The sequence below is a fragment of the Amphiprion ocellaris genome, chromosome 18 (assembly GCF_022539595.1).
Source record: "Amphiprion ocellaris isolate individual 3 ecotype Okinawa chromosome 18, ASM2253959v1, whole genome shotgun sequence".
NCBI classification, from domain to species: domain Eukaryota; kingdom Metazoa; phylum Chordata; class Actinopteri; family Pomacentridae; genus Amphiprion; species Amphiprion ocellaris.
The window spans coordinates 236,866-260,843 of NC_072783.1; the positions used below are offsets into that span (position 1 = coordinate 236,866).

The 23,978-nt window shown below is 43.2% G+C and overlaps 1 protein-coding gene across 6 annotated transcripts; it reads left to right on the top strand.

Moving 5' to 3' along the window:
• Positions 1–329: 329 nt before the first annotated feature.
• Positions 330–22,915, top strand: qki2 (QKI, KH domain containing, RNA binding 2). Of its 6 annotated transcripts, none has more exons than XM_023296711.3 (9): positions 330–913; positions 5,480–5,628; positions 6,697–6,813; positions 13,345–13,488; positions 14,867–14,954; positions 15,153–15,437; positions 18,903–18,926; positions 19,537–19,614; positions 21,525–22,915. In XM_023296711.3, exons 1-9 carry the CDS (start codon positions 772–774, stop codon positions 21,545–21,547), a joined length of 1,050 nt encoding a protein of 349 aa, XP_023152479.1. In that variant the 5' UTR covers positions 330–771; the 3' UTR covers positions 21,548–22,915. The 6 variants fall into 6 exon arrangements, with proteins under 6 accessions (XP_023152479.1, XP_023152480.1, XP_023152481.1 ...); XM_023296712.3 differs by having other exon boundaries at positions 19,540–19,614; XM_023296713.3 differs by lacking the exon at positions 18,903–18,926.
• Positions 22,916–23,978: the final 1,063 nt, after the last annotated feature.

The following is a 23,978-nucleotide window of genomic DNA, read 5'->3' on the forward strand; positions in this document are numbered from 1 at the left end:
CTGGAATAAACAACTTTAACAACTTTAACTTTACAGAGTTTTACTTTTAGTTTTTTAGATGAATGTAGAGAAGCAGTACTTCTAGAGGTGGTGAAATACACACTAGATGAAGTACAAGTACTTCAGAAGTGCAGCTCCTGAGGTCACCTGTCCACAGAAGGCTGACGGACAGAACAGGTGTGCATACCTGGAGAGCTGTGTATTGTTGTACTCTGTGTGTGTGCGTGTGTGTGCGTTGGGCGGGGGCACAGATTGGCTGCTGAGGCTACGTGCACGAGCCTCCCCTCCCCTCCCTGATAACGGCGACGCGCTGCGCACTCCCGCCAGCCACTCGTGCAGCCGTACAGTAATCATATGATAGAGACCGGAGCAGATACCGACGCACCGGGAGGATCAGGAGCACCGAGGCGCAGGACTTGATGGTGGAACCGGAGAAGAACAAGTAGGCGGGAAAACAGAACGTCAAAGTGCCAAAAAAAACCCTAAACTGAACCCAGAACCGAAGCTCCCCCGAACAGGAACTTTTTCCAAACTCCGGAGACAGAGAGAGTTTAGGGGGACCGACCAGCAGAGGACTCGCTGAACGACGGACAGGCGCCTCACCCCGGCTACAGAGTTCACTTTGATCCGCTAGCAGCGGCCGGTGGAACCCCCTCCCCTGGAAACGTCGGGAGGTTTTTTATTTTGTTGCTAATATAAAATTCAAAGCAACCCCTGTAAGTTTTAGCAGCTCCAGTCAGGTCACCTTTAAATAAAATAAAAAGTTAAGCCATGGTTGGGGAGACCGAGGTGAAGGAGAGACCCAAGTCCAATCCGGACTACCTGATGCAGTTGATGAACGACAGGAAGGTCATGAGCTCTCTGCCCAACTTCAGCGGCATCTTCACGCATCTGGAGCGGCTGCTGGATGAAGGTAGGTCTGAAGGTGGTTCAGCCATCCACATGCACGTTTTCCTCATTTAAAAACTGATGAATTCACTCCACTGAATGTAAAAACTGAATGCTCATTAAGAGAAGTGAGTTCCTCAGTGGGAAACCTGACAGATAGAAGCTGCTGCTAAAATCAACACTTACACTCACATTAGCACAATTTTAATCACTCATATATGCTTAAATGATTAAAATCAACACTTACACTCACATTAGTACCATTTTAATATTTAATAATCAACATTTAATAATATTTAACTTGCATAAATGAGGCTGGATCCTGCTGTAAATCTGTCATTGTGTCTCATTCCTTCACACACTGGGAATAAACAGACGGTTGTTGGTCTTTCCAGTGATCTAATGCTGCTGCCCATCCCATGTCACCGGCTAAAATAAGTGGTCCATCCGTGCACTTGTTGATTCTGTGCACGGCGCTGTGTGTTTAGATGTTCATCCTCCATTAAAGCCTGTTGTCACACATCAGGAAGTTCACGTCTGAGATGAGTCCCAGCAGGACTGGTGGGCCTCTTACCATCTCCCAGTTCATGCTGGGGAGTGACAGCTGAGCACGTTCACCCCAACATGCACGTGATAATGTGACACCCACTTTTAGCATGGAAGGCATTGTACTGTGTTCAGCCTGTGTCTTCTAGCGTCTCCAGAAAAGTTAGTGAAAGGTGTTGTCAGGTGGCACGTTTGTTGCAGGTCTGGTTTAAATATAACTGAATATAACTAAATATAAATATAACTAAATATAACTGAATATAACTGAATATAACTGAATATAAATGTAACTAAATATACCTGAATATAAATATAACTAAATATAACTGAATATAACTGAAAATAACTGAAAATAAATGTAACTAAATATAACTGAATATAACTGAATATAACCCCAGGACTGGTTGAGCTGTTCTGATCAGGTCTACTACAGCCTCCTCCCCTCCCCTCCTCCCCTCCCCCCCTCTCCTCCTCTCCTCCCCTCCTCCCTTCCCCTCCTCTCCTCTCCTCTCCTCTCCTCTCCCCTCCTCTCCTCTCCTCTCCTCTCCTCTCCTCTCCTCTCCTCTCCTCTCCTCCTCCCCTCCTCCTCTCCCCTCTCCTCTCCTCTCCTCTCCTCTCCTCTCCTCCTCCCCTCCCCTCCTCTCCTCTCCTCTCCTCCTCCCCTCCCCTCCTCTCCTCTCCTCTCCTCTCCTCTCCTCTCCTCTCCTCTCCTCTCCTCTCCTCTCCTCTCCTCTCCTCTCCTCTCCTCTCCTCTTGTTCTTCTTTCACTTCTCATTTCCTCTCCGGCTGCTTTTACCTCCAGTGTGATGACAGCTGTTCAGATTAGTTTGTTTGTGTTTTAATGTTCTGTTTTTGTTTGTTTGTGTTTTAATGTTCAGTTTTTATTTGTTTGCATTTTAATGTTCAGTTTTTGTTGAGCAGCAGGTTGGAGGAGGTTATTAGAGATCAGAAGCTGTAATTCTAGAGTCCTACTGTAGTTATTATGGTCAGACTGATCACTGCTGAGGTCACAGGATATTTACGCCTCAAGGCAGTTATTCTGTGTGTGTGCGTGTGCGTGCGTGTGTGTGTGTGCAGTAGTCGGTTATTATTGTGCTAGTGTGTCATTACAAAGGCATCAGAGGCCAGCATTGGTCATTGAGACAACCCCAAACAAACACAGTCTCGTTTTATCATGACGCCTCTGAACCATAAATCTGACCTTTTAAGAAACTGATTTTCATTATTTATAGAAGTGAAACTCAGCAGCTACAACAAATCTGACAGCTTTTTGTCATTTTTAAAGCAGAAATGTAGAAATGGATCCAGTTGCATCTTGTCTAAAGTGTGGATTATCTGTTTTATAAGATTTTAAACTGAATATCTTTGGGTTTTGAGCTGATTTCCAGAAACAAACAAGAAGCCTGAAACGATGTTTTTCACAAATAATCGAGGAAATAGTCTGCAGATAAATGGATGTTGAAAACAGCCATGTTACTTTCTAAGAAGTTCAACACTTTTTCTGCATACTTGTTAAATAACCGTCCTGAACTAGAACTTCATAAACACCGCCGGGTAGATCCGGTCACTCTGACCCCAACTAACATGTCGGCTTTTTTAGTTTCATTATTTACGGAGTGAGAGGAGGAGTGGTCTCAGTGTTGAACTAAATGAAATAGAAGAGAAGAAATGGTCAGAAATAGAGGAGGCCTGATGGAAGCATTCAGTGGTTAGATTCTACAGTGTGGTGCAGAATGCTGCAGACTGTCTGCCTGTCTGCCTGCCTGTCTGCCTGCCTGCCTGTCTACCTGCCTGCCTGCCTGCTTGTCTGTCTACCTGCCTGCCTGCCTGCTTGTCTGCCTGCCTGCCTGCCTGCCTGCCTGTCTGTCTACCTGCCTGCCTGCCTGCTTGTCTGCCTGCCTGCCTGCCTGCCTGCCTGTCTGCCTGTCTGTCTACCTGCCTGCCTGCCTGCCTTTTTGTCTGTCTACCTGTCTGTCTGCCGGTCTGCCTGCTTGTCTGTCTGCCTGCCTGCCTGCCTGCCTGCCTGCCTGCCTGACTGACTGCCTGCCTGTCTGTCTGCCTGTCTGTCTGCCTGTCTGCCTGCCTGTCTGTTTGCCTGCTTGTCTGTATGTCTGCCTGCTTGTCTGTCTGCCTGCCTGCCTGCCTGCCTGCCTGCCTGCCTGTCTGCCTGTCTGCCTGCCTGCTTGTCTGTCTGCCAGCCTGTCTGCCTGTCTGTCTGCCTGCTTGTCTGTCTGTCTGCCTGCCTGACTGCCTGTCTGCCTGTCTGCTTGTCTGTCTGCTTGTCTGTCTGCCTGTCTGCCTGCTTGTCTGTCTGCCTGTCTGCCTGCCTGTCTGCCTGCCTTTCTGTCTGTCTGCCTGCCTGTCTATCTGTCTGTCTGTCTGCCTGCCTGCCTGCCTGCTTGTCTGTCTGTCTGCCTGCCTGACTGCCTGTCTGCCTGTCTGCTTGTCTGTCTGCTTGTCTGTCTGCCTGTCTGCCTGCTTGTCTGTCTGCCTGTCTGCCTGCCTGTCTGCCTGCCTTTCTGTCTGTCTGCCTGCCTGTCTATCTGTCTGTCTGTCTGCTTGTCTGTCTGTCTGCCTTCTTGTCTGTCTGCCTGCCTGCCTGTCTGTCTGCCTTCTTGTCTGTCTGCCTGCCTGCCTGTCTGTCTGCCTGCTTGTCTGTCTGCCTGCCTGCCTGCCTTTCTGTCTGTCTGCCTGCCTGTCTGTCTGTCTGTCTGCCTGCTTGTCTGTCTGTCTGCCTGCCTGACTGCCTGTCTGCCTGCCTGCTTGTCTGTCTGCCTGCCTGCCTGTCTGTCTGCCTTCTTGTCTGTCTGCCTGCCTGCCTGTCTGTCTGCCTGCTTGTCTGTCTGCCTGTCTGTCTGCCTGTCTGCCTGCCTGTCTGTTTGCCTGCTTGTCTGTCTGTCTGCCTGCTTATCTGCCTGTCTGCCTGCTTGTCTGTCTGCCTGCCTGCCTGTCTGTCTGTCTGTCTGCCTGCCTGCCTGTCTGTCTGCCTGCTTGTCTGTCTGCCTGCCTGCCTGCCTTTCTGTCTGTCTGCCTGCCTGTCTGTCTGTCTGTCTGCCTGCTTGTCTGTCTGTCTGCCTGCCTGACTGCCTGTCTGCCTGCCTGCTTGTCTGTCTGCCTGCCTGCCTGTCTGTCTGTCTTCTTGTCTGTCTGCCTGCCTGCCTGTCTGTCTGCCTGCTTGTCTGTCTGCCTGTCTGTCTGCCTGTCTGCCTGCCTGTCTGTTTGCCTGCTTGTCTGTCTGTCTGCCTGCTTATCTGCCTGTCTGCCTGCTTGTCTGTCTGCCTGCCTGCCTGTCTGTCTGTCTGTCTGTCTGCCTGCCTGCTTGTCTGCCTGCCTGTCTGTCTGTCTGTCTGCCTGCCTGCTTGTCTGCCTGCCTGCCTGTCTGTCTGCCTGTCTGTCTGTCTGTCTGTCTGCCTGTCTGCCTGCCTGCCTGTCTGCCTGGCTGCCTGCCTGTCTGTCTGTCTGTCTGCCTGTCTGCCTGCTTGTCTGCATGCCTGCCTGCCTGTCTGTCTGGCTGCCTGCCTGTCTGTCTGTCTGCCTGGCTGCCTGCCTGTCTGTCTGTCTGTCTGTCTGTCTGCCTGCTTGTCTGCCTGCCTGTCTGTCTGTCTGTCTGTCTGCCTGCTTGTCTGTCTGTCTGTCTGTCTGCCTGCCTGCTTGTCTGCCTGCCTGTCTGTCTGTCTGTCTGCCTGTCTGCCTGCTTGTCTGTCTGTCTGTCTGCCTGCCTGCTTGTCTGCCTGCCTGTCTGTCTGTCTGTCTGCCTGTCTGCCTGCTTGTCTGTCTGTCTGTCTGCCTGCCTGCTTGTCTGCCTGCCTGTCTGTCTGTCTGTCTGCCTGTCTGCCTGCTTGTCTGTCTGTCTGTCTGTCTGCCTGCCTGCTTGTCTGCCTGCCTGTCTGCCTCACTCAGAGCTTCCTTTCCTTCTGGTGACAGTGACTCATCGTCCTCAGACAGAAGTGTGAAACTCTCTGTCCCCCGCCGATGTTTTCATTGTCGTCTTTCGGTTGGTTTTGCTCGACTCACCTCCTTGTTTCTTTCCCCTTGTCTCCCTCAGAAATCGGCCGGGTTCGTAAAGACATGTACAACGACACGCTGAACGGCGGCATGTTCAACGGCCGGGACATGGAGGAGCTTCCCGAGGCCGTGGGCCCCGTGGCTCAGCTGCAGGAGAAGCTCTACGTTCCTGTCAAAGAGTACCCAGACGTGAGTGGATAAATCAGGGACCTTTAGCCTTTTCAGAAGAGGGTCTGTTTGCTTTCACTGTTTATCTCTTCTCAGTTACAGAAGAACTGCCAGAAAGTCAGGGCGCCTCTTAATCACAAGGTCATTTGCATTTTATCTGAAAGCTGATTTCATTCTGAGATCATCTTTGCTCACCCTGCGATGTAACCGTGACTTAAAATAGATCAATATTGAACCATGGCTCAGTTTTCACAATATTTTGTAGTTAAATTCACATTATTTACTGAAAAAGGGGCAGTATTCTGGTGTAAATTCCCTCACAGTGACACAGTTTTCAGCCTCTGGTTTACACCATAAATATTTATAAGAGCTTAAGGAGGTGGATTAAGTTTTCTCCCCAAATATAAAGACAAGTGCACTGCAGTGAAGAGACTTTACAATCCAGCACATCCCTGCTTGCGCCAAGTACAGCTAAGCACTTCAATATGAGCTGCGTGGATCCAGATTGAACAGCTCACATGATTCTCTCCATACATCAGCTCGCCAATTACCAAATACAATGACAGGCTGTCCTCACTCACATGACAGGAGAACTAACAGGACGCACATCGGAAAACGGTTGAGATCAAGGTTAAATTTAGAGAGAGAAGTTCCTTTATCTGGATTTGTGAGTCGAGGGCCTTCCTAGAGGTCGGAATGTGTCGCAACTGAAGTGAACACGAGGGCAAAGTCAGAGGAACCTGGAGTGGACGAATAACAGAAGCGGCTGGACAATGGTTAGGAGACAAGAGGAATAGTGACAGAAGAAAGCACACAGAGAGGCAGCTGTCTGGTTAATCACTCAGTCCTAGTGACAGATAAGGTGAAGAGAACTGTCCTGTCATGCCACCAGCTCCAGCCAGCTCCACATAATGAGCTATTTCTGTCTCAGGAACACAAACACATCACAGATCCACAAACCTCAAAGGCACACTCACTCACACCTCATACAAATGCTTACACGTTGTACAAACACACACTGGGCCTGTGATGATGTTGGTTTTTGGTTCTGTTTTCCTTTTAATCAGTGTATTTTGCTCTTTTGTGTAGTTTAACTTTGTGGGGAGGATCCTGGGCCCTCGCGGACTGACGGCCAAACAACTGGAGGCAGAAACCGGCTGCAAGATCATGGTGCGAGGAAAGGGTTCCATGAGGGACAAGAAGAAGGTAAACACACCGAGAAACACTGGAACACAGGAGATCCATGCTTCTTTCATCTGGCTCAGTACACATTCACTTCTGGATCAAAGGTACATACAGCCAAACTGAAGATAATGACTGAAGGGATTAGATGGCGTGGTCCAAAGGTTCAGGCACTCTGTCCTTTATGCTTCTTGCTTTTTGTAAAGATTAAAGATAGGATAACTTTTTAGGTGTTATCAAGAAGCTGTAGAGGTTCTGAAAGGCTGACTGGATTGCCTGAAACATACAGTGTGCCATCAAAAGGTGCAGAGAAAGCAAAAATGGTGCATGATTTTAAATTTGGCCACCATGACTCTGGAAGTAGTGGCTTGGTGCAGCGTCACTCTGCTCCCAGTGCTCCTGCCACACTTTTAAAGTTCCCTGGCAGTCCCATTATATATCATAGCTGCAACCCTCCAACTAGGATTTCATTTTGCGGAAGAGGAAGAAGTCGCAGAGAGATAGGGTTAGGGTTAGGGTGGGAGCAACGATTGACCTGAACATTTTTCTAATGACCTTAAAGCACCAAGCTGCTGTTGAGCCACAGTTCAGGTCGTTTACGCCGAATGTTCTTCCTCAGGCACCTCAAGACGTTACAGTAAAACAGAATTCCAGGTTCACGACCCTGTTAATGTCGGAGAAAATGAGGAGAACGCTTTTGGCCGCACTGCTGAACTGATGGACCTTCATACAGCTTGGTGTGGAGGTTGTAGGGTTAGGGTTAGGGATCCTCAACATGAAGCTGATCACAGGCTGCTGACTGAGATCCTAGGGTTAGGGTTAGACTTTGACACAGTACTGCTTCTGCAGATATACCGTGTTGGTTCAGCGCTGCTCAGCAGTATCTGAACTTCCTGAATGCACTTCGCTAAGCCAGAAACGCCATCTCCTTCCAGCCTTTTGCTGAGCTAAGCTGGCCTCTCGCTGTATGTGACTTCCCATTTTTTGGACAGACATGACGAGGGTCCCAATCTTTCCATCTATTTTTGCTTGAAAAGCTTATCACAGGTTTCCTTTAGTTACTGTTTTTTCACTTTTTCTAGCAGCTACTGTAAGCAGCCAAGATCAACTTTGGCAGGTTGTTAACTGTCATGTTTTTAGCATTACTGCTCAGCAACAGCAAAACTGACAGAAATAACAGAAAACACGATGCTGAGACGGTTTGGGAGGACTTTGACATGAATAGAATCTAATATTTGCCTGTAAGCTGAGAAAGACATTCAGAAATTTTAAAGTAATGATGATTACTAATTCATTAATATTTAACCATGATGAAGAGAACCTGCCATTTGTAGAAACTTGAAAAACACATTTCAGTCCTTCAGGCACCAAAAACACTTTATTTAGAGGACGTCACAGCTTTATAATCCAAATCTAACAGAAGCAAGAAATGGCAAAAACAGACAAAAAGAACGACGTTACAGAAAACAAACAGCTCTAATGTCTCCCACAGATGGAGGTTTATTTATGTGCAGGAGTTTAGCCACCAAACATTTGACAGTAAAGCTGCAGCAATTACTGGAATGGACAGAAATTATAAATAGAATTTACTCACTGTTACATTTACACATGTTGGAAATATCTACCTTTTATGCTTCTTTTTTTGTATGCAGCAGCCTCTATTTATATACCAAACCTGCACATAAATACACACGGAAATGCACCTTGTATGTACATTTTTGCTCAGTTTCAATAAATGTGCAGCATCAGTTCCACTGCTGTTTTTATAGTCAGTAAACCCAGACCCTTACTCTAAACTGTCACTTTATTCATAGGTGACAATTCTACATGCTCTTTATTTATGATTTTTATCATATCTATCTATCTATCTATCTATCTATCTATCTATCTATCTATCTATCTATCTATCTATCTATCTATCTATCTATCTATCTATCTATCTATCTATCTATCTATCTATCTATCTATAGTCTATCTATCTATCTATATCTATCTATGTATAGTCTATATATCTATCGTCTATTTATAGTCTATCTATCTATATCTATCCATGTATAGTCTATTTATCTATAGTCTATCTATCTACCTATCTATCTGTAGTCTATCTATCATCTATCTATCTATAGTCTATCTATCTATCTATCTATCTATGTATCTATAGTCTATCTGTCTATCTATAGTCTATCTATATCTATCTCTAGTCTATCTATCTATCTATCTCTCTATCTATCTATCTATCTATCTATCTATAGTCTATCGATCTATCTATCTATAGTCTATCGATCTATCATCTATCTATCTATAGTCTATCTATCTATAGTCTATCTATGTATAGTCTATCTATCGTCTATCTATCTATAGTCTATCTATCTATATCTATCCATGTATAGTCTATCTATAGTCTATCTATCTACCTATCTATATGTAGTCTGTCTATCTATCCATCTATCTATCTATAGTGTATCTATCTATCTATAGTCTATCTATCTATCTATCTATCTATAGTCTATCTATATCTGTAGTCTATCTATCTATCTATCTATCTATCTATCTATCTATCTATCTATCTATCTATCTATCTCTAGTCTATCTATCTATCTATCTATCTATCTATAATGAGGTTTTCTACCCAGTTTTTCTTTCCTGTCCTGGTGTTCGGTCCGTCTCTCCATCTGTCCATCTGTCCTATCTTCCTGTCCCCTGGTGTCTGCTGTTGGACGGATTCGGCTCCAGCTTTCCAAACGGCAGGTGGAGCAAGTCCAGCATTCCTCCCCCCTCCGCCTCCCCCGTCTCCTTCTCCAGAACATTCCCTACTGCTCACGCCCTCGGAGACAGAGGGGAAGGAAAACAGAGACACAGTGGGAGGCAACAGGGGGAAGAGAGAAAGCTGTTGACTTTTAGTGTTCTTCAGAACGATACATCTCACTTGACAAAACAGGATCCAACCTCCTAGAACGCCACACAGAGATAGATGGATTCACAGTTTCTCCTTTAACTGGGGCTGAAACTTCACTCTTACCTTCATTAAATTCAGATTCTTTCTGTATCTGGTAGTCAATGCCCTAAAATACGAACAGGAAGCAGTGAAGCTGTACTTAAAGAAGTAGTTTTGGAAAACACTCAGCTCCTCGTCTACAGGGAAATCAGAAAGGTGATGCTGCTCTCGTTTCTGTAAGATTAGCGTGAAACTATAGTCAAAGAGGGTTTGCTTTGCTTCGCATAAAGACCGGAAGTGGGGAAACAGCTTGCCTGGCTCAAAAGTTTTCTTCAAATAATCCTCCTTAAAACCACAATTGATCATTTAAACACTCGAGTTTTTGCAAAGACATGTTAATTAGTGAGCTTTAAACGTTGTTGTTGGTGGATTTTGCTGCTCCGTGGCTGAGCCAGGCTTGCTTCCAGTCTTAGTAATCATGATGTAATGGTAATCCATTGGTTACCATCTCCTGGACTCAGATACCAGTGAAGTATCTGTCTGTTGATCCAAACAATGTGCAGCTGCTTAATGCACAGCTGTGCTTCAAGCTGTCAGCAGCAACAGTGCTAACATGCCGATAAACAGGAGGTAATGTTCCTTATTACCGTCATCTTACTTTGCTCGGTACAGAACTCACAGTGCAGCTGAAAGTAATCGAAGTTCAGTCAGTGAAGTTTTGACCTGATAAAGGTGATGGAGGGAAAGTTCTGGATCCCACTGTTAGTCCGGAGGTAAACAGGAATGTCAGAACCAAATTCCACGACAATCCATTTAAAGCATGTTGAAACTCAACTGAAAAATATCTAAAAAATACTAGGGCTGGGACTTTAACACGTTATTTAGATTAATTAATTACAGCTCAAATAACGCGTTAAAAATAATAACGCAATTAATTGCACCCTCCTCAGTTCCCTAATTTCTGGCACACCGGTAACTCTGATGAACACTCCAGCCCAGTAGGTGGCGGTAATGAACCTAAAGTCTGTTTGTAGCCATGAAGAAGAAGCACAGGAAGCACTGAGTGAAGTCAAGCACTGGTGAACAGTGAAGGAAGAGCAGATTGAGCTTGTTGGGCAGAAAGTTCCAGATGGCAGCTTGGATAAAAGCCTGGTTGTGTGTAAATTGTACAACAAAGAGTTTTCTGATCACTGCGTCACTTCAAGCCGACGGTATCAACTCAATGTAAAACATGTTGCTGTTAGCACCAGAGCTAATGTTAGCTACGAGTCATGCTAACGGCTAACGGTGTAGCCATCCCATAATAGACCACTTTTCTAGACAGTGCTTGAGTTTACAGAAAGTCTTAAAATGTTGAATAAAATCGCTATAATTGCACTTAGATTTGCAGTAATCTGTGAATGTAGCAGACAGATGAAAAATGCAGATAAATAGAAATGAAACATTTTTGTGGTTTAAGTTTTTACTCCGTCGAGGCTCTGCCTCCTTGGAGGAGGAATAACCTAAACAACAAAAATATCTGTCTTTTAATAACTTAACTATAAACTTTTTGTTTATAAAAGATTACATAAATAAAAATTGATATTCCTATAAAAAGAACCATCAAAATTAGACCATTTATCAGACCCTGAAAAGATGAAAACAGAATGAATCTCTGGATTTTCAACTTTCTGAAGCTCCTTGAACTACTTATGCTGATTTTATGTGCCATACAGTGGAAAAAACAACTAAATTCAGGCTTTAAGTCATCAAAATCACTTTTTTCTATATGTCCCATTTTCCTTTTTTAAAATAAATTTTAAATTATAAACACGTATATGTCTATTCATTGATTCAACTGTCAACCACAATTTTATTTGAATTGAAAAACTTCACTTATTGTCTATCTGCAATTAATTGCGATTAATTAATTACAAAGCCTGTAATTAATTAGATTAAATTTTTTTATCGCGTCCCACCACTAAAAAATAGACAAGTGGAAAAGACTTCTGGGAACCAACACCTAAATTAAATGTAATGAAAACCCGTTCAGAATTTTTAAAAAGTGTTTGAGTCAAGATCAAAATGGTGGACTGACCAACCAAACCACCAACAGACACTACTGTTAGCACAGTCGATCAGCTGATTTGTCTCCAAATATTTCAATTATTGATTAATATGCAGTCATTTTTTATTGAAAAAAAGTCACATTTTGTTGATTCCAACTTTTGTGGTTTCTTTCCTTCTCAGTAAACTGAATATCTTTGCGATGTAGACAAAGCAAGACATTCAGGGACATAATCTTTCACCATTTTCTGACATTAAATAGACCAAACAACTGAGCGGTTAGTCAAGAAAGCAATGGAATCGATGGAATGATTCACAATATTAAAAATAAATAAACATGCAGAATTGAGTTTTAGAGTAAAGTCCAGTTTGTGGTTTCGATGTTCATATGTGAACTTTGAACAATCGTGAACAGCAGCATGCGGTTTGATTCTTCCTGAAACAGGCAGCAGTTGATGCAGAGCGAGCTGTTGGACCCATTTCATGACCAGTTAGAAATTAGAACGGCGTCTACGTGATTATTCCTGAGGTGTCAAGGAAAGTGGGTGGACACCACAGAGGATTCTTGTCATTATTAAATACCAACTTCCACTGTTTGCCATCGATGGAAAGTACGTCTGCTGCAAATGAAAGCATCTCTGCCTCCAGCAGGAACTGCTTCCATTCCAACTCGTTTTAAGGATGAATTCTAAATGTGTGGATGATGACGAGTCTCCTTGAATAGCATCTTCTCAAAACAAGCATTTATGTCATTTTCCTAGAGAATGTCTGGTCTATGTGCTTACACTGTGTTTAGTTTACCTCCAGCAGACTTGGACAAAATGACAAAATTTACATCACATGAACACACTAAAAGCATAAATTAGTCTTTAGTGATGCTAATGCTGACTGATTTACTGCTGCTTGGTCCCAGATAGACTCTCTTCAAATTGCTTCGTTTATCTGATGAACTTAACACAACTTTCCAAGAATGCGGAGAACAAGGAAAACAACTATTTGTAGCATGAAGTTCCCAAAACACAAAAAACAAATGGCATGAGTAACTGTTCAGGTTATTTAGCTACAGGAACAATCAGCAGAACTGTCAGTAGTTTTACTGAAAGTGACTCATTGAACAATTACTTAATCATTCATACTGCAAATAATTTAACATCTGATTCTAAACTATTTAGGTATTTCTGCAGTCATTTAGATAATGTGTGTTGAGTGTGTTGCTGTGTGTGTGTGCTGCTGTGCTGTGTGTGTGTGTGTGCTGCTGTGTGTGTGTATGTGTGTGTGTGTGCTGCTGTGTGTGTGTGTGTATGTGTGTGTGTGCTGCTGTGTGTGTGTGTGTGTGTGTGTGTGTGTGTGCGTGTGCTGTGTGTGTGTGTGTGTGTGTGTGTGTGTGTGTGTGTGTGTGTGTGTGTGTGTGTGTGTGTGTGTGTGTGTGTGTGTGTGTGTGTGTGTGTGTGTGTGTGTGTGTATGTGGCTAGAGAGCAATCCAAAAAGCTGAGCCAAACAAGAAGAAAAGTGAAATTCTGCTCCCTGTGTGAGGTGCATTCAGACTGAGCTTTTTAAATGTTTGTGTTCTTCAGGAGGAGATGAATCGAGGGAAGCCCAACTGGGAGCACCTCAGCGAGGACCTGCACGTCCTCATCACGGTGGAGGACACACACAACCGCGCCAAGATCAAACTCCAGCGGGCCATCAACGAGGTCAAGAAACTCCTGGTGCCCGCTGTGAGTATCGGTCCGAATCCCACAGAATCTTATTTCCTGGACGGGAAAGTGTGAGACTGGAGGAGAGTTCAGTCTGTTGGTATGCATGGAAGGGGGAAGGGGATTGTCAGCCCAAAAAGTGTGTGTGTTTGTGTCTTTTTTGTGTTTTTGTGTGTGTGTCTCTGTGTGTATGAGAGAGAATGTGTAAGGGGTTAGGGTAATTAGGGAACACGCATAAAGGGGTTTCCATGGTAACCCCGGGTTGTTTGAAAGGCTGAGGGAATGAATGGAGAGTCTGTTCACTCGTTCTCCCCACTCCATCACTCCTTTCACTCGTTCACAACTCACTTCATTCCAACTACTGGCTACAGTATTCTTTCTTCTCCTGTTTTTTTTATCCACACAACAGAACATTTTGATTGCAGTCCTCAACATTTCTCACATTCTCCACTTACAGCCCCCCCCACACACACATCAACCTGCACAAACATGACGACAAGTCAGACACACACACACACATCAACCTGCACAAACACGACGACAAGTCAGACACACACACACACACATCAACCTGCACAAACACGACGACAAGTCAGACACACACACACATCAACCTGCACAAACATGACAAGTCAGACACACACACACACATCAACCTGCACAAACACAACAAGTCAGACACACACACACACATCAACCTGCACAAACACGACGACAAGTCAGACACACACACACACATCAACCTGCACAAACACGACGACAAGTCAGACACACACACACACACACACACACACACACTCTTTAAATGATCCCGTTGGTGACATCAGGACAAAGCCACATATTTTTGCTCCTTTTTCATCATTATTTGCAACAATAGCCAGATTTGAAGAGCAGCGGGGGGCGGTAGCTCTGTTGCAGCGATCAGCCGTCACTTCCTGTTCAGTCCCAGTGTGGTACGAGCCGACACTCTGCATTAAAGGATGGAAGAACAGGAGCTGAACACCTGTTTGTCTAAGTCTGTGCAGAGGGTGAAGGTAATGATCTGTGTTGGTTTAACCTGGCTGACCTTCTTCTCAGAATGTAAATCAGTCGAGCTTTTCACCAAGCTGTAACTGGAGCTAAGAAGTTAGCCACTTGGACACTGAATCTGCCTCGTGTGGTGCGTTCAGGGCCCGCTCAGCTCCGTTACAGACAGCGTTCTGTGTGCCAACAAGACAATCTTTTTCCCTGGAGAAAACATGCAGATTGAATCATAATGAGTTCAGCCTACTGTAACATTTGTTGGCTTTCTGACCAGAGACTCACAGAAGTTCATTCATTTAGCTGGTGGCTGGCTGGATGACTTTGTGGCTGATAAACTGATCAGTAAGCTGATTGTGCTGCTCTGCTTGATGTGTAGGCTGAGGGGGAAGACAACCTGAAGAAAATGCAGCTGATGGAGCTGGCCATTCTCAACGGGACGTACAGAGACGCCAATGTGAAGACGCGTAAGGCTGAGCTCATAGTTACCATGGAGGGTTGGTGGGTGACAGGAGTCCACTGTATGTAGAACAATGCCTGTGTTTCTGCTGTTAAAGAGACTGTTTGTCCTCTCCTGTCCTTCCCTGTCCTTTGTATGTGCGCTTTGTGTGCACTCGCGTGTGGGTGTGTGCACACTTGCGTTATTGTATGTTTGTGTGCCGCAGCCACCGCAGCCTTCCCTCTAGCGACTCCTCAGGCTCCTCGGATCATCACCGGCCCGACGCCCGTCCTGCCCCCCACTCTGCGGAACCCCGCCCCCGTCACCACGCCCACCATCATGCCCCTGATCCGTCAGATCCAGAGCTCCACCCTGGTGCCGGGAGCCAATCCGCATCCGGCTCTGGTGCAGCAAGGGCCCGAATCGGGGATCATCTACACGCCCTACGAGTATCCCTACACACTGACGCCCTCCATCCTGGAATACCCGATTGACTCGACCGGAGTTTTAGGTACATAGGAATAGAAGTTCATCACTCTCATACCTGGTCAATGGATGTATTATGAGAACTGGATATTGGACTCCATGGAAGTCGCTCATCAAACAAACGCGTCAAAAAATGATCGCTTCCTTTAGTGTTTCTGTTTGTAGGCCCAAAAATTACACATCACACAAAAAAATAGCATTCTTAGACTAAACCAGAAATGTAAATGGACCACAAAATTCTAATACTAAGAGTGAAATTGTTGACAGTTTGTACAGTGGAAGATTATAGTGGATTTGCTTTTTCCACCAAATTCTGCACTGGCTTTAGCCGAGAACTAAACCTGCCTTGTGCCTACATCTATAAAAGTGCTTCCAGACAGAAACAAGGCAGATTTTTGACCAATTTGCAAACTTGGTGCTAATTTGACTGCTTGATATTTATTCAGTTTGTGTTAATTCATCCAGAAAACCAACTGTACAGATGTTAGTGAGGTTTTATTGAGTTCAGCTTCAAACTAAACTTCACCAAAAACTTTAGTGTCTTTGTTCCCTCTAGCTGCTCTCCGTGTTCCTGTTTGCAGGATATATAGCAGGTTACTTAAAGCTCAGAGAAAAGTGCAGTTTTTGCTCAAGTTGAATATTTAGCTCCCATTTACTGGCATATTTCCATTGGTTTTCTCTACAGATTGAACTGACCTCATATTCATTTATTTATTACTGTTAACTCATATCACTAGACATGGGCTCATTTTTGTCTCTTGATCTATTTATTTTATTTTTATGTCATTATAATTGACAGGCAGTGTGCAGTAGGTACACAGAAGCACACACACCATTCATTTACAGCATAATTTAATATTGCACAGAAAGATCTGATAGAGTAGTAGACAGAAAGTCAGTCCAGAGAGGAGTCAGTAGTCATGTTCTCATAATGTTTTACAGAAGAGTCAGTAGTCATGTTCTCATGATGTTTCAGAGAAGTCAGCAGTCATGTTCTCATAATGTTTTAAAGGAGTCAGCACTCATGTTCTCATAATGTTTTACAGAGTCAGCAGTCATGTTCTCATAATGTTTTACAGAGGAGTCAGTAGTCATGTTCTCATGATGTTTTACAGAAGAGTCAGTAGTCATGTTCTCATAATGTTTTACAGAAGAGTCAGTAGTCATGTTCTCATGATGTTTTAGAGGAGTCAGCAGTCATGTTTTCATAATGTTTTAGAGGAGTCAGTAGTCATGTTCCCATAATGTTTTACAGAGTCAGCAGTCATGTTCTCATAAATGTTTTACAGAAGAGTCAGTAGTCACGTTCGCATAATGTTTTAGAGGAGTCAGCAGTCATGTTCTCATAATGTTTTACAGTCAGCAGTCATGTTCTCATGTTTTAGAGGAGTCAGTAGTCATGTTCTCATAATGTTTTACAGTCAGCAGTCATGTTCTCATAATGTTTTAGGGGAGTCAGCAGTCATGTTCTCATAATGTTTTACAGTCAGTAGTCATGTTCTCATAATGTTTTTGAGGAGTCAGTAGTCATGTTCTCATGATGTTTTAGAGGAGTCAACAGTCATGTTCTCATAATGTTTTAGAGGAGTCAGTAGTCATGTACTCATAATGTTTGTGAGGAGTCAGTAGTCATGTTCTCATAATGTTTGTGAGGAGTCAGTAGTCATGTTCTCATAATGTTTTACAGAAGAGTCAGTAGTCATGTTCGCATAATGTTTTAGAGGAGTCAGCAGTCATGTTCTCATAATGTTTTAGAGTCAGTAGTCATGTTCTCATGATGTTTTAGAGGAGTCAACAGTCATGTTCTCATAATGTTTTAGAGGAGTCAGTAGTCATGTTCTCATAATGTTTTACAGAGGAGTCAGCAGTCATGTTCTCATAATGTTTTACAGAGTCAGTAGTCATGTTCTCATAATGTTTGTGAGGAGTCAGTAGTCCTGTTCTCATGATGTTTTACAGAAGAGTCAGTAGTCATGTTCTCATGATGTTTTACAGAGGAGTCAGCAGTCATGTTCTCATCATGTTTTACAGAGTCAGTAGTCATGTTCTCATAATGTTTTAAAGGAGTCAGCAGTCATGTTCTCATAATGTTTTACAGAGTCAGTAGTCATGTTCTCATGTTTTAGAGGAGTCAACAGTCATGTTCTCATAATGTTTTAGAGGAGTCAGTAGTCATGTTCTCATAATGTTTTACAGAGGAGTCAGCAGTCATGTTCTCATAATGTTTTACAGAGTCAGTAGTCATGTTCTCATGTTTTAGAGGAGTCAACAGTCATGTTCTCATAATGTTTTAGAGGAGTCAGTAGTCATGTTCTCATAATGTTTTACAGAGGAGTCAGCAGTCATGTTCTCATAATGTTTTACAGAGTCAGTAGTCATGTTCTCATAATGTTTGTGAGGAGTCAGTAGTCATGTTCTCATAATGTTTTACAGAAGAGTCAGTAGTCATGTTCTCATGATGTTTTACAGAGGAGTCAGCAGTCATGTTCTCATAATGTTTTACAGAGTCAGTAGTCATGTTCTCATGATGTTTTAGAGGAGTCAACAGTCATGTTCTCATAATGTTTTAGAGGAGTCAGTAGTCATGTTCTCATAATGTTTTACAGAAGAGTCAGTAGTCATGTTCTCATGATGTTTTACAGAGGAGTCAGCAGTCATGTTCTCATCATGTTTTACAGAGTCAGTAGTCATGTTCTCATAATGTTTTAGAGGAGTCAGTAGTCATGTTCTCATCATGTTTTAAAGTATCGCATCACAAAAGGTCAACGGAAACAGGGACATTTTAAAATTATCTTCTAAAATTTGCTCGCTTAAAGCAGTTTGTGACTTTTTCAGAAGAGTTATTGCGTTTCGTGGGCGATGGAGACTCCATTCCTGAATATATTCTGGCATAATTAGCGTTTAGCTCACATGACTAATCAGCTGTTTCCAGCTGTTTTCAGCTTGAAGAGACTCCAGGAAACATGGCCAATACCAGCTGACATGAAGGAATAATTACAGCTTACACAATTGAAATGATTTCTGAGGACCTCTCTTTGTTCTGCTCTAGTAGTTGGCCAAGGCCACTGATTTTATTTCTTTCTTCTCCTGGTTTTGTATTTTATTACAGCCATACAGAACTAGTACACCACTTCAGAATAGGTTACTGACTCCAGAGCAGTTCATGCAAACAAGATAAATTTCTGTTTTTTGCAACATTTCAAGGTTCATTTGACAGTTAAACCCTCGTTTAACGAACCTTGAAATGTTGGACATGGCTAGTCTCAGAGAACAAAACTGAAAATAAATCTCTACAAATCATAATTCAGAACGGCCAAACCCAGCCTGAAGCCCAAATAGCCCCAGTGCAACCAAAAGCAGATTTCTTTTCATATTTTGTGGTCAGGACCGCCCTGTCCACCGCTGGGGGACGTTGGCTGCCGTATCCAGCTCTTGTAATACATCCTGAATATAAACAGATGCATGCTGAAGCTCATTGCTGGGCTAACAGTCCCTTCTCCCTGTGTTTTTGCAGGTATGGCTTTCCCAACCAAAGGCTAAGTGATAGCAACCCTTCCTAGCACATGGACTGGCTTGCAGAGACCCCCCCTCACATACTATCCCAGAGCAAACACTCAGAGTTTGCTTCTACTTTAGGATGACACATTCCTCCAGAGTCCATTCCTGTTCATTTTCCTCTTTGTATTAGCAGACTAGTGTTGTGGTGTGACAGATATTTAACTTTTTTTAATAGTTCAGCTTCCGCTTGTAATTTTTTAACACATTTTAGTGAACCCATAGATACTTTAGAGCTGCTGTTTGTGATTTAACATATGTTAAAGCTTATTTTGATCCCAGAGCTATAGAGTGACTTTGCTTACAGCTGGTGTTGAATCTACTAGTGAAGCTTAGCGAGAAATTAGTGGTTTGGATTAATATTTTCTTTAGAGATCAGACCACAAAACAACAAAAGTTCTGTCTCTTAGAAGTGAGATTTTTTTTTTTTTACTTATTTTCACCCTCAGCCTTGAACACTTTGTAAATTCCTGGTTTTCGCTGATGTTGGTGCCATGGGTGGACTGTCTGATGTCTTTCTGATGAGTAACCTTCTGTGTTCTGTTTTGGCGAATGTCCATGGCTGTTAGCAGGTGCCATGACCACTAAGGTACGACGCCACGACAAGAGAATCCATCCTTACCAAAGGGTAGTGACCACAGACAGAGGTTAGTTAGCTCACCAGCCACTTTATGTGTGTGTGTGTGTGTGTGTGTGTGTGTGTGTGTGTGTGTGTGTGTGTGTGTGTGTGTGCGTGCACACCAATGGACCAATTTCAGTTTACATGTGTCTGTAATATGGCATGCCTAAAAAGAAGAAGAAAAAATAACTATCAGGCAGAAGGGTCACTGGTGTGTAAATGTGAAGCAGTATTTGTTGCAGTGAAAGTGAACTAAGTGAGCAGATTGGGAGGAACCATGTCAGGGTGACGCTGCAGCGGTTATCTTTGCTCTCCTGTTAACTTAAAGTGGACGGCTGGCAGGCCGGACCCTCTCAGTTAGAATAGATCGCTCCGTTCATGTGACTCGGTCCTTGTGACTCCGGATTTGGAGTCCTTCTCTCAGAAACTGTTTGTTGTTGTTTATCTCTTCAGTACTACTTCTGACCCTACAAATACTGTGGGAAGTTTTATTTATACCCAGCTTCATTCCACTAGATTCCACAGATACCTTTTTTTATTATAATGAATTAAATCCTGTGTTATGCCCACTGACTACATGACACTTAAAACAACAGTGATTGTCTGTTTTCTAAAGGTCATTCAGTTCATTATGATCTTTAGTTTTTACTACTAAAACACAGCGTGTGATAACTACTGAAGTCTGTGTTACGAGCTCTTTTGTATGAAATACTGTTGTTTGTGGTCTTATCAGTCGCCCACTGGACTTTATCATTGGGGCTGTTTACATCTTTCATTACTTCCTAGCCAGAGTGGTGCTGTTACCATGTATTTAGCTGCAAAATAAATTTGTATATAGGGATTTTAAGGATTTAAGTGCTTATATGAAGCTTATGGAACAAAATCGCTTGGAAATACTTGTAGTTGTTTTTTTGTTTTTTGTTTTTTTTAGTTTGTAAATTTTTATTTTTGTTTTTATGGTATGCTTTTTATAGATGAAGTGTCTCCATGTAAACTTTATTCAAAGTGTGTAGCTACTACTGTTTTAGTCACCAGAAAGGTGGCAATGAAGGCAGTGTTTTGCTCTGTGTATTTAAGATGAGGTGACCTTCTCGATTCACAGGCCTCCTGACTGTTTTATGCAATAGAAATGGACTAGCTAGCTACGATATATGTGTGTGTGAGCGGTGGTGCTCTTGTTGTATACAATGGACAAAAAACACTAAAAGGCAATAAAGATGACTATTGAAACAAATCTCTAAAGAAAACCAAAGCCTCTAAATTCTTGTAGTTAGTCTGTCTATTGTTAAATTGTTTCTTAAGTCCCTCTAAAATCACCATCTCTTAACCTTTCATGCTGTCTCTTACGGTGCCTCTTTGCTTACTGGTAGTCTCTTCTAATCCTCCATAGCAAACAAGTCAATAATCAATAATCAGTTAATCACAGCTGTTAATGATCCAGAGTTGTACGCCTGCTGCTAAACAATAGCAAGCCAAAGTCTTTCTGAGGCCCAAACACTTCTTTGAACATAAAGGTCACTCTCTCACCCATGAAACCATGCTGTCTCCCTGTCTGTCCATGGTTTCTGTCTGTCTGCTAGACGTAGCCCAGCTAGCATGAGTAGCGTCACTATAGCAGCAGTCGCACGGCAGGAGGCTTTCTGTTCAAACCAGCACCTCCATGAGCACGCGAGCATAGCTACCCGACCATTCCTTACGTCAGCAACCGGTGGTTGATGTAAGAGCTTGTGAATGGTTCTGCCGAGCTCATGGAGGTGTTGTCCGGCTCTTCTGTGATTCTCCTCCTGCTGTGCGACTGCAGTAGATCTGCCTTGTTGTCATCCCGACGCCACTAGCTGACACTAATCTCTCTTCTATCTTTTTTCTTTTTATGTCCCCTTTTATGTGCCCTTTTTGTTTCCTTTCCACGTCTGTCCGTCTCTGTCCGTCTAACTCTAGCTGCCACGGCAACTAACCCATGACCCCTTGACCTTCTGACCTTTCCGCCCACTGATGACCCACCCATCTCTGCCCGCTGGCGTGCTCATTGGCCCACGGCCCCGCCACTCCCCCAGCTCAGCCAACCAGAGACCAGAACATTGGGAACAACCCCGGCTGCTTCTGTCTAACCAACCAACCAGATGACAGCGAACGTGGGAATAAAGCTCAGGACCCGCCCATCACCGAGTCCTAACCCAAACTTTACCAAACGTGCCTTCCTTTTCCAAAAGTCCAAAGCAAGTCACTGAGAATCAAAATTACAACAGCTGCATAACCAGTAGACTTTCTTACTGGAGACGGGCCCCAAACTGGTGAGCCTGGCCGAGCCAAACCACGCCCTCAGTCCATGCAATAATAATAATAATACTCTATTAATATGGTAACGATACTGATAATGGGACTCATCCAGCACAGAAACCCTCCATAAACACTAAACTGAGAGATATGTTGATATTTTGAAGTGTTTTTCCTCGGCGGGCACCTCTCTTGTCTTATTAATTCCCTTTAATATTTAGAATCGGTGTTTATACATTAACTTTGAAATGTGGTTCCAAAGATGTGTTACAAACATCACTCGTACCTTTAAACATGAACTACTAAAGAAGCCATCTTTCAGTTGAGGAAAACCGTGGAGGTGCTCGGCGAGGAAAAAAACAAACCAGAATCCAGAGTATCTGAGTGTTTCTTGACAGGTAAAGAGTCGACGTAAACGGTACAGATGCACTTTTTATGTGGAAATCTAGAGGACTTGCACAACAATGCCTTTGCCTTTTTCACACTACACTATTGTATGTGCCTGAACAACAGTGCCTTTATTTACGGAGAGCGACGGAACAGTGTTACACCTAAATCTTTTCACTACAACATGGTGGCTTTGTGCTTGAAATGATTATCCTTTGCTGATTAATTCGGACTGCGGGCGACGGGTCGCAACCTGAATATCTACATTTTTACATCCATAAACTCTTCTCAATTCAGATTTCAGTGCCAAAAGAAAAAAAGTGTCTCATTTGAATTGGAAGTGCAATGCAGTATGGAGGAAATGTTTCTGTGAGGTTTGGACGCCTCTAAAGAACAGTGTTCTATTATTTTATTGTGTTATTGTTGTTTGTTTGGTTGATTGTGCTGCTGGAGATGAAGTCGTCCATATATTTTTGCATGTGTTATCTGCTTTTTTTTTCCAAGGGTGTGGTACAGTTTTGACACACAGAAACAAACACAAACCAAGTGATGCCTTGAGATAAAAAAAGAAAATCATGCAGTCAAAACACCTGTAACGAGTTTATAATGTATTTTTATATTCTATTTTGTACGTGAAAATAACATTAAATGACCTTTTCAGATGAGAACATTATGCCTTATTATGGAGAATAATTTGATAAATATCCTTTACGTGTCATTAGTCACATCCTCAATATCCTGATGGAACTGGAGTCTCTGATGTTCTCTGTTTTAACTCCAGCCTTTTGCTTGCCTTCTGTGCCTTTCGTATACGATGAGTGACGATTAACAGTGTAGTACATTAATCTACTCTTCAGAGCCAAGTGTAGGTTACTAACTGGTACCACATCTGTGATTATTAACCACTTTACTGGTTTCTGTCTCTGCTTTGGGTTCCTTTTAAAAAATACAGGTGTCTAAAAAAAATAAGAAAAACAGAAAGAAAGATGTGTTGAACAATGATCGTTTAACTTCGCAGGAATAACTTTGTAAACTATTAAACTCATAGTTGTAAAACTAACAAACTTTGTTGCTTTTTCTCTGTAGCACTTAATTATGCAAATCAGCTTCCTTTCTGCATACTAATCACCAAACACTCCTTAGATACAGAAGAGGGAGGAAGAGAAGGAAAAAAAAAAAGCCAGAGCGGACACTTCAGACTAAATGCAGGGAAAAGGCCACAACATGTTTTTCCCACTTCTCCTTTTTTTCTGTGTTCTTTCTCTTGTTCTCTGTCTTCCTCCGCTGTTTAAGTGGACACTGCATACATCCATGTGAGTAATAGGAGAGAAGAAAACACCCGACTCACCATGGTTTCTCATAGGCATGCACATGTACAACAGAAAAAAAGGAACGGGAGTTTCAGGTTGGGAGATGGCCGGGGAATTGAAGGGAAACTGATTGTGCAAGCTCGCCCTCAAACATCTGCAGAGTAAATATTACACAGGATCACAGTTTGTCCCTGAAGTCTGGAAAAAAACAACAAAAAAAGCAGCACTTATGTGTTTTAATAATTGGAGAGTTTGACCTGTAAAGTTAAAAGTATTAAAACTAAAGCACCCATTTAAAAAAGTTTCACCCACAGAAAACAAAAAAGGGAAGAAAATCACACGGGTTCTGTGGTGAATGCAGCAGTGGGTGGCTATTCGTCCTCTCCCTGCCCTTCCTGCTTTCATTGTGGAGTCGGGGGTG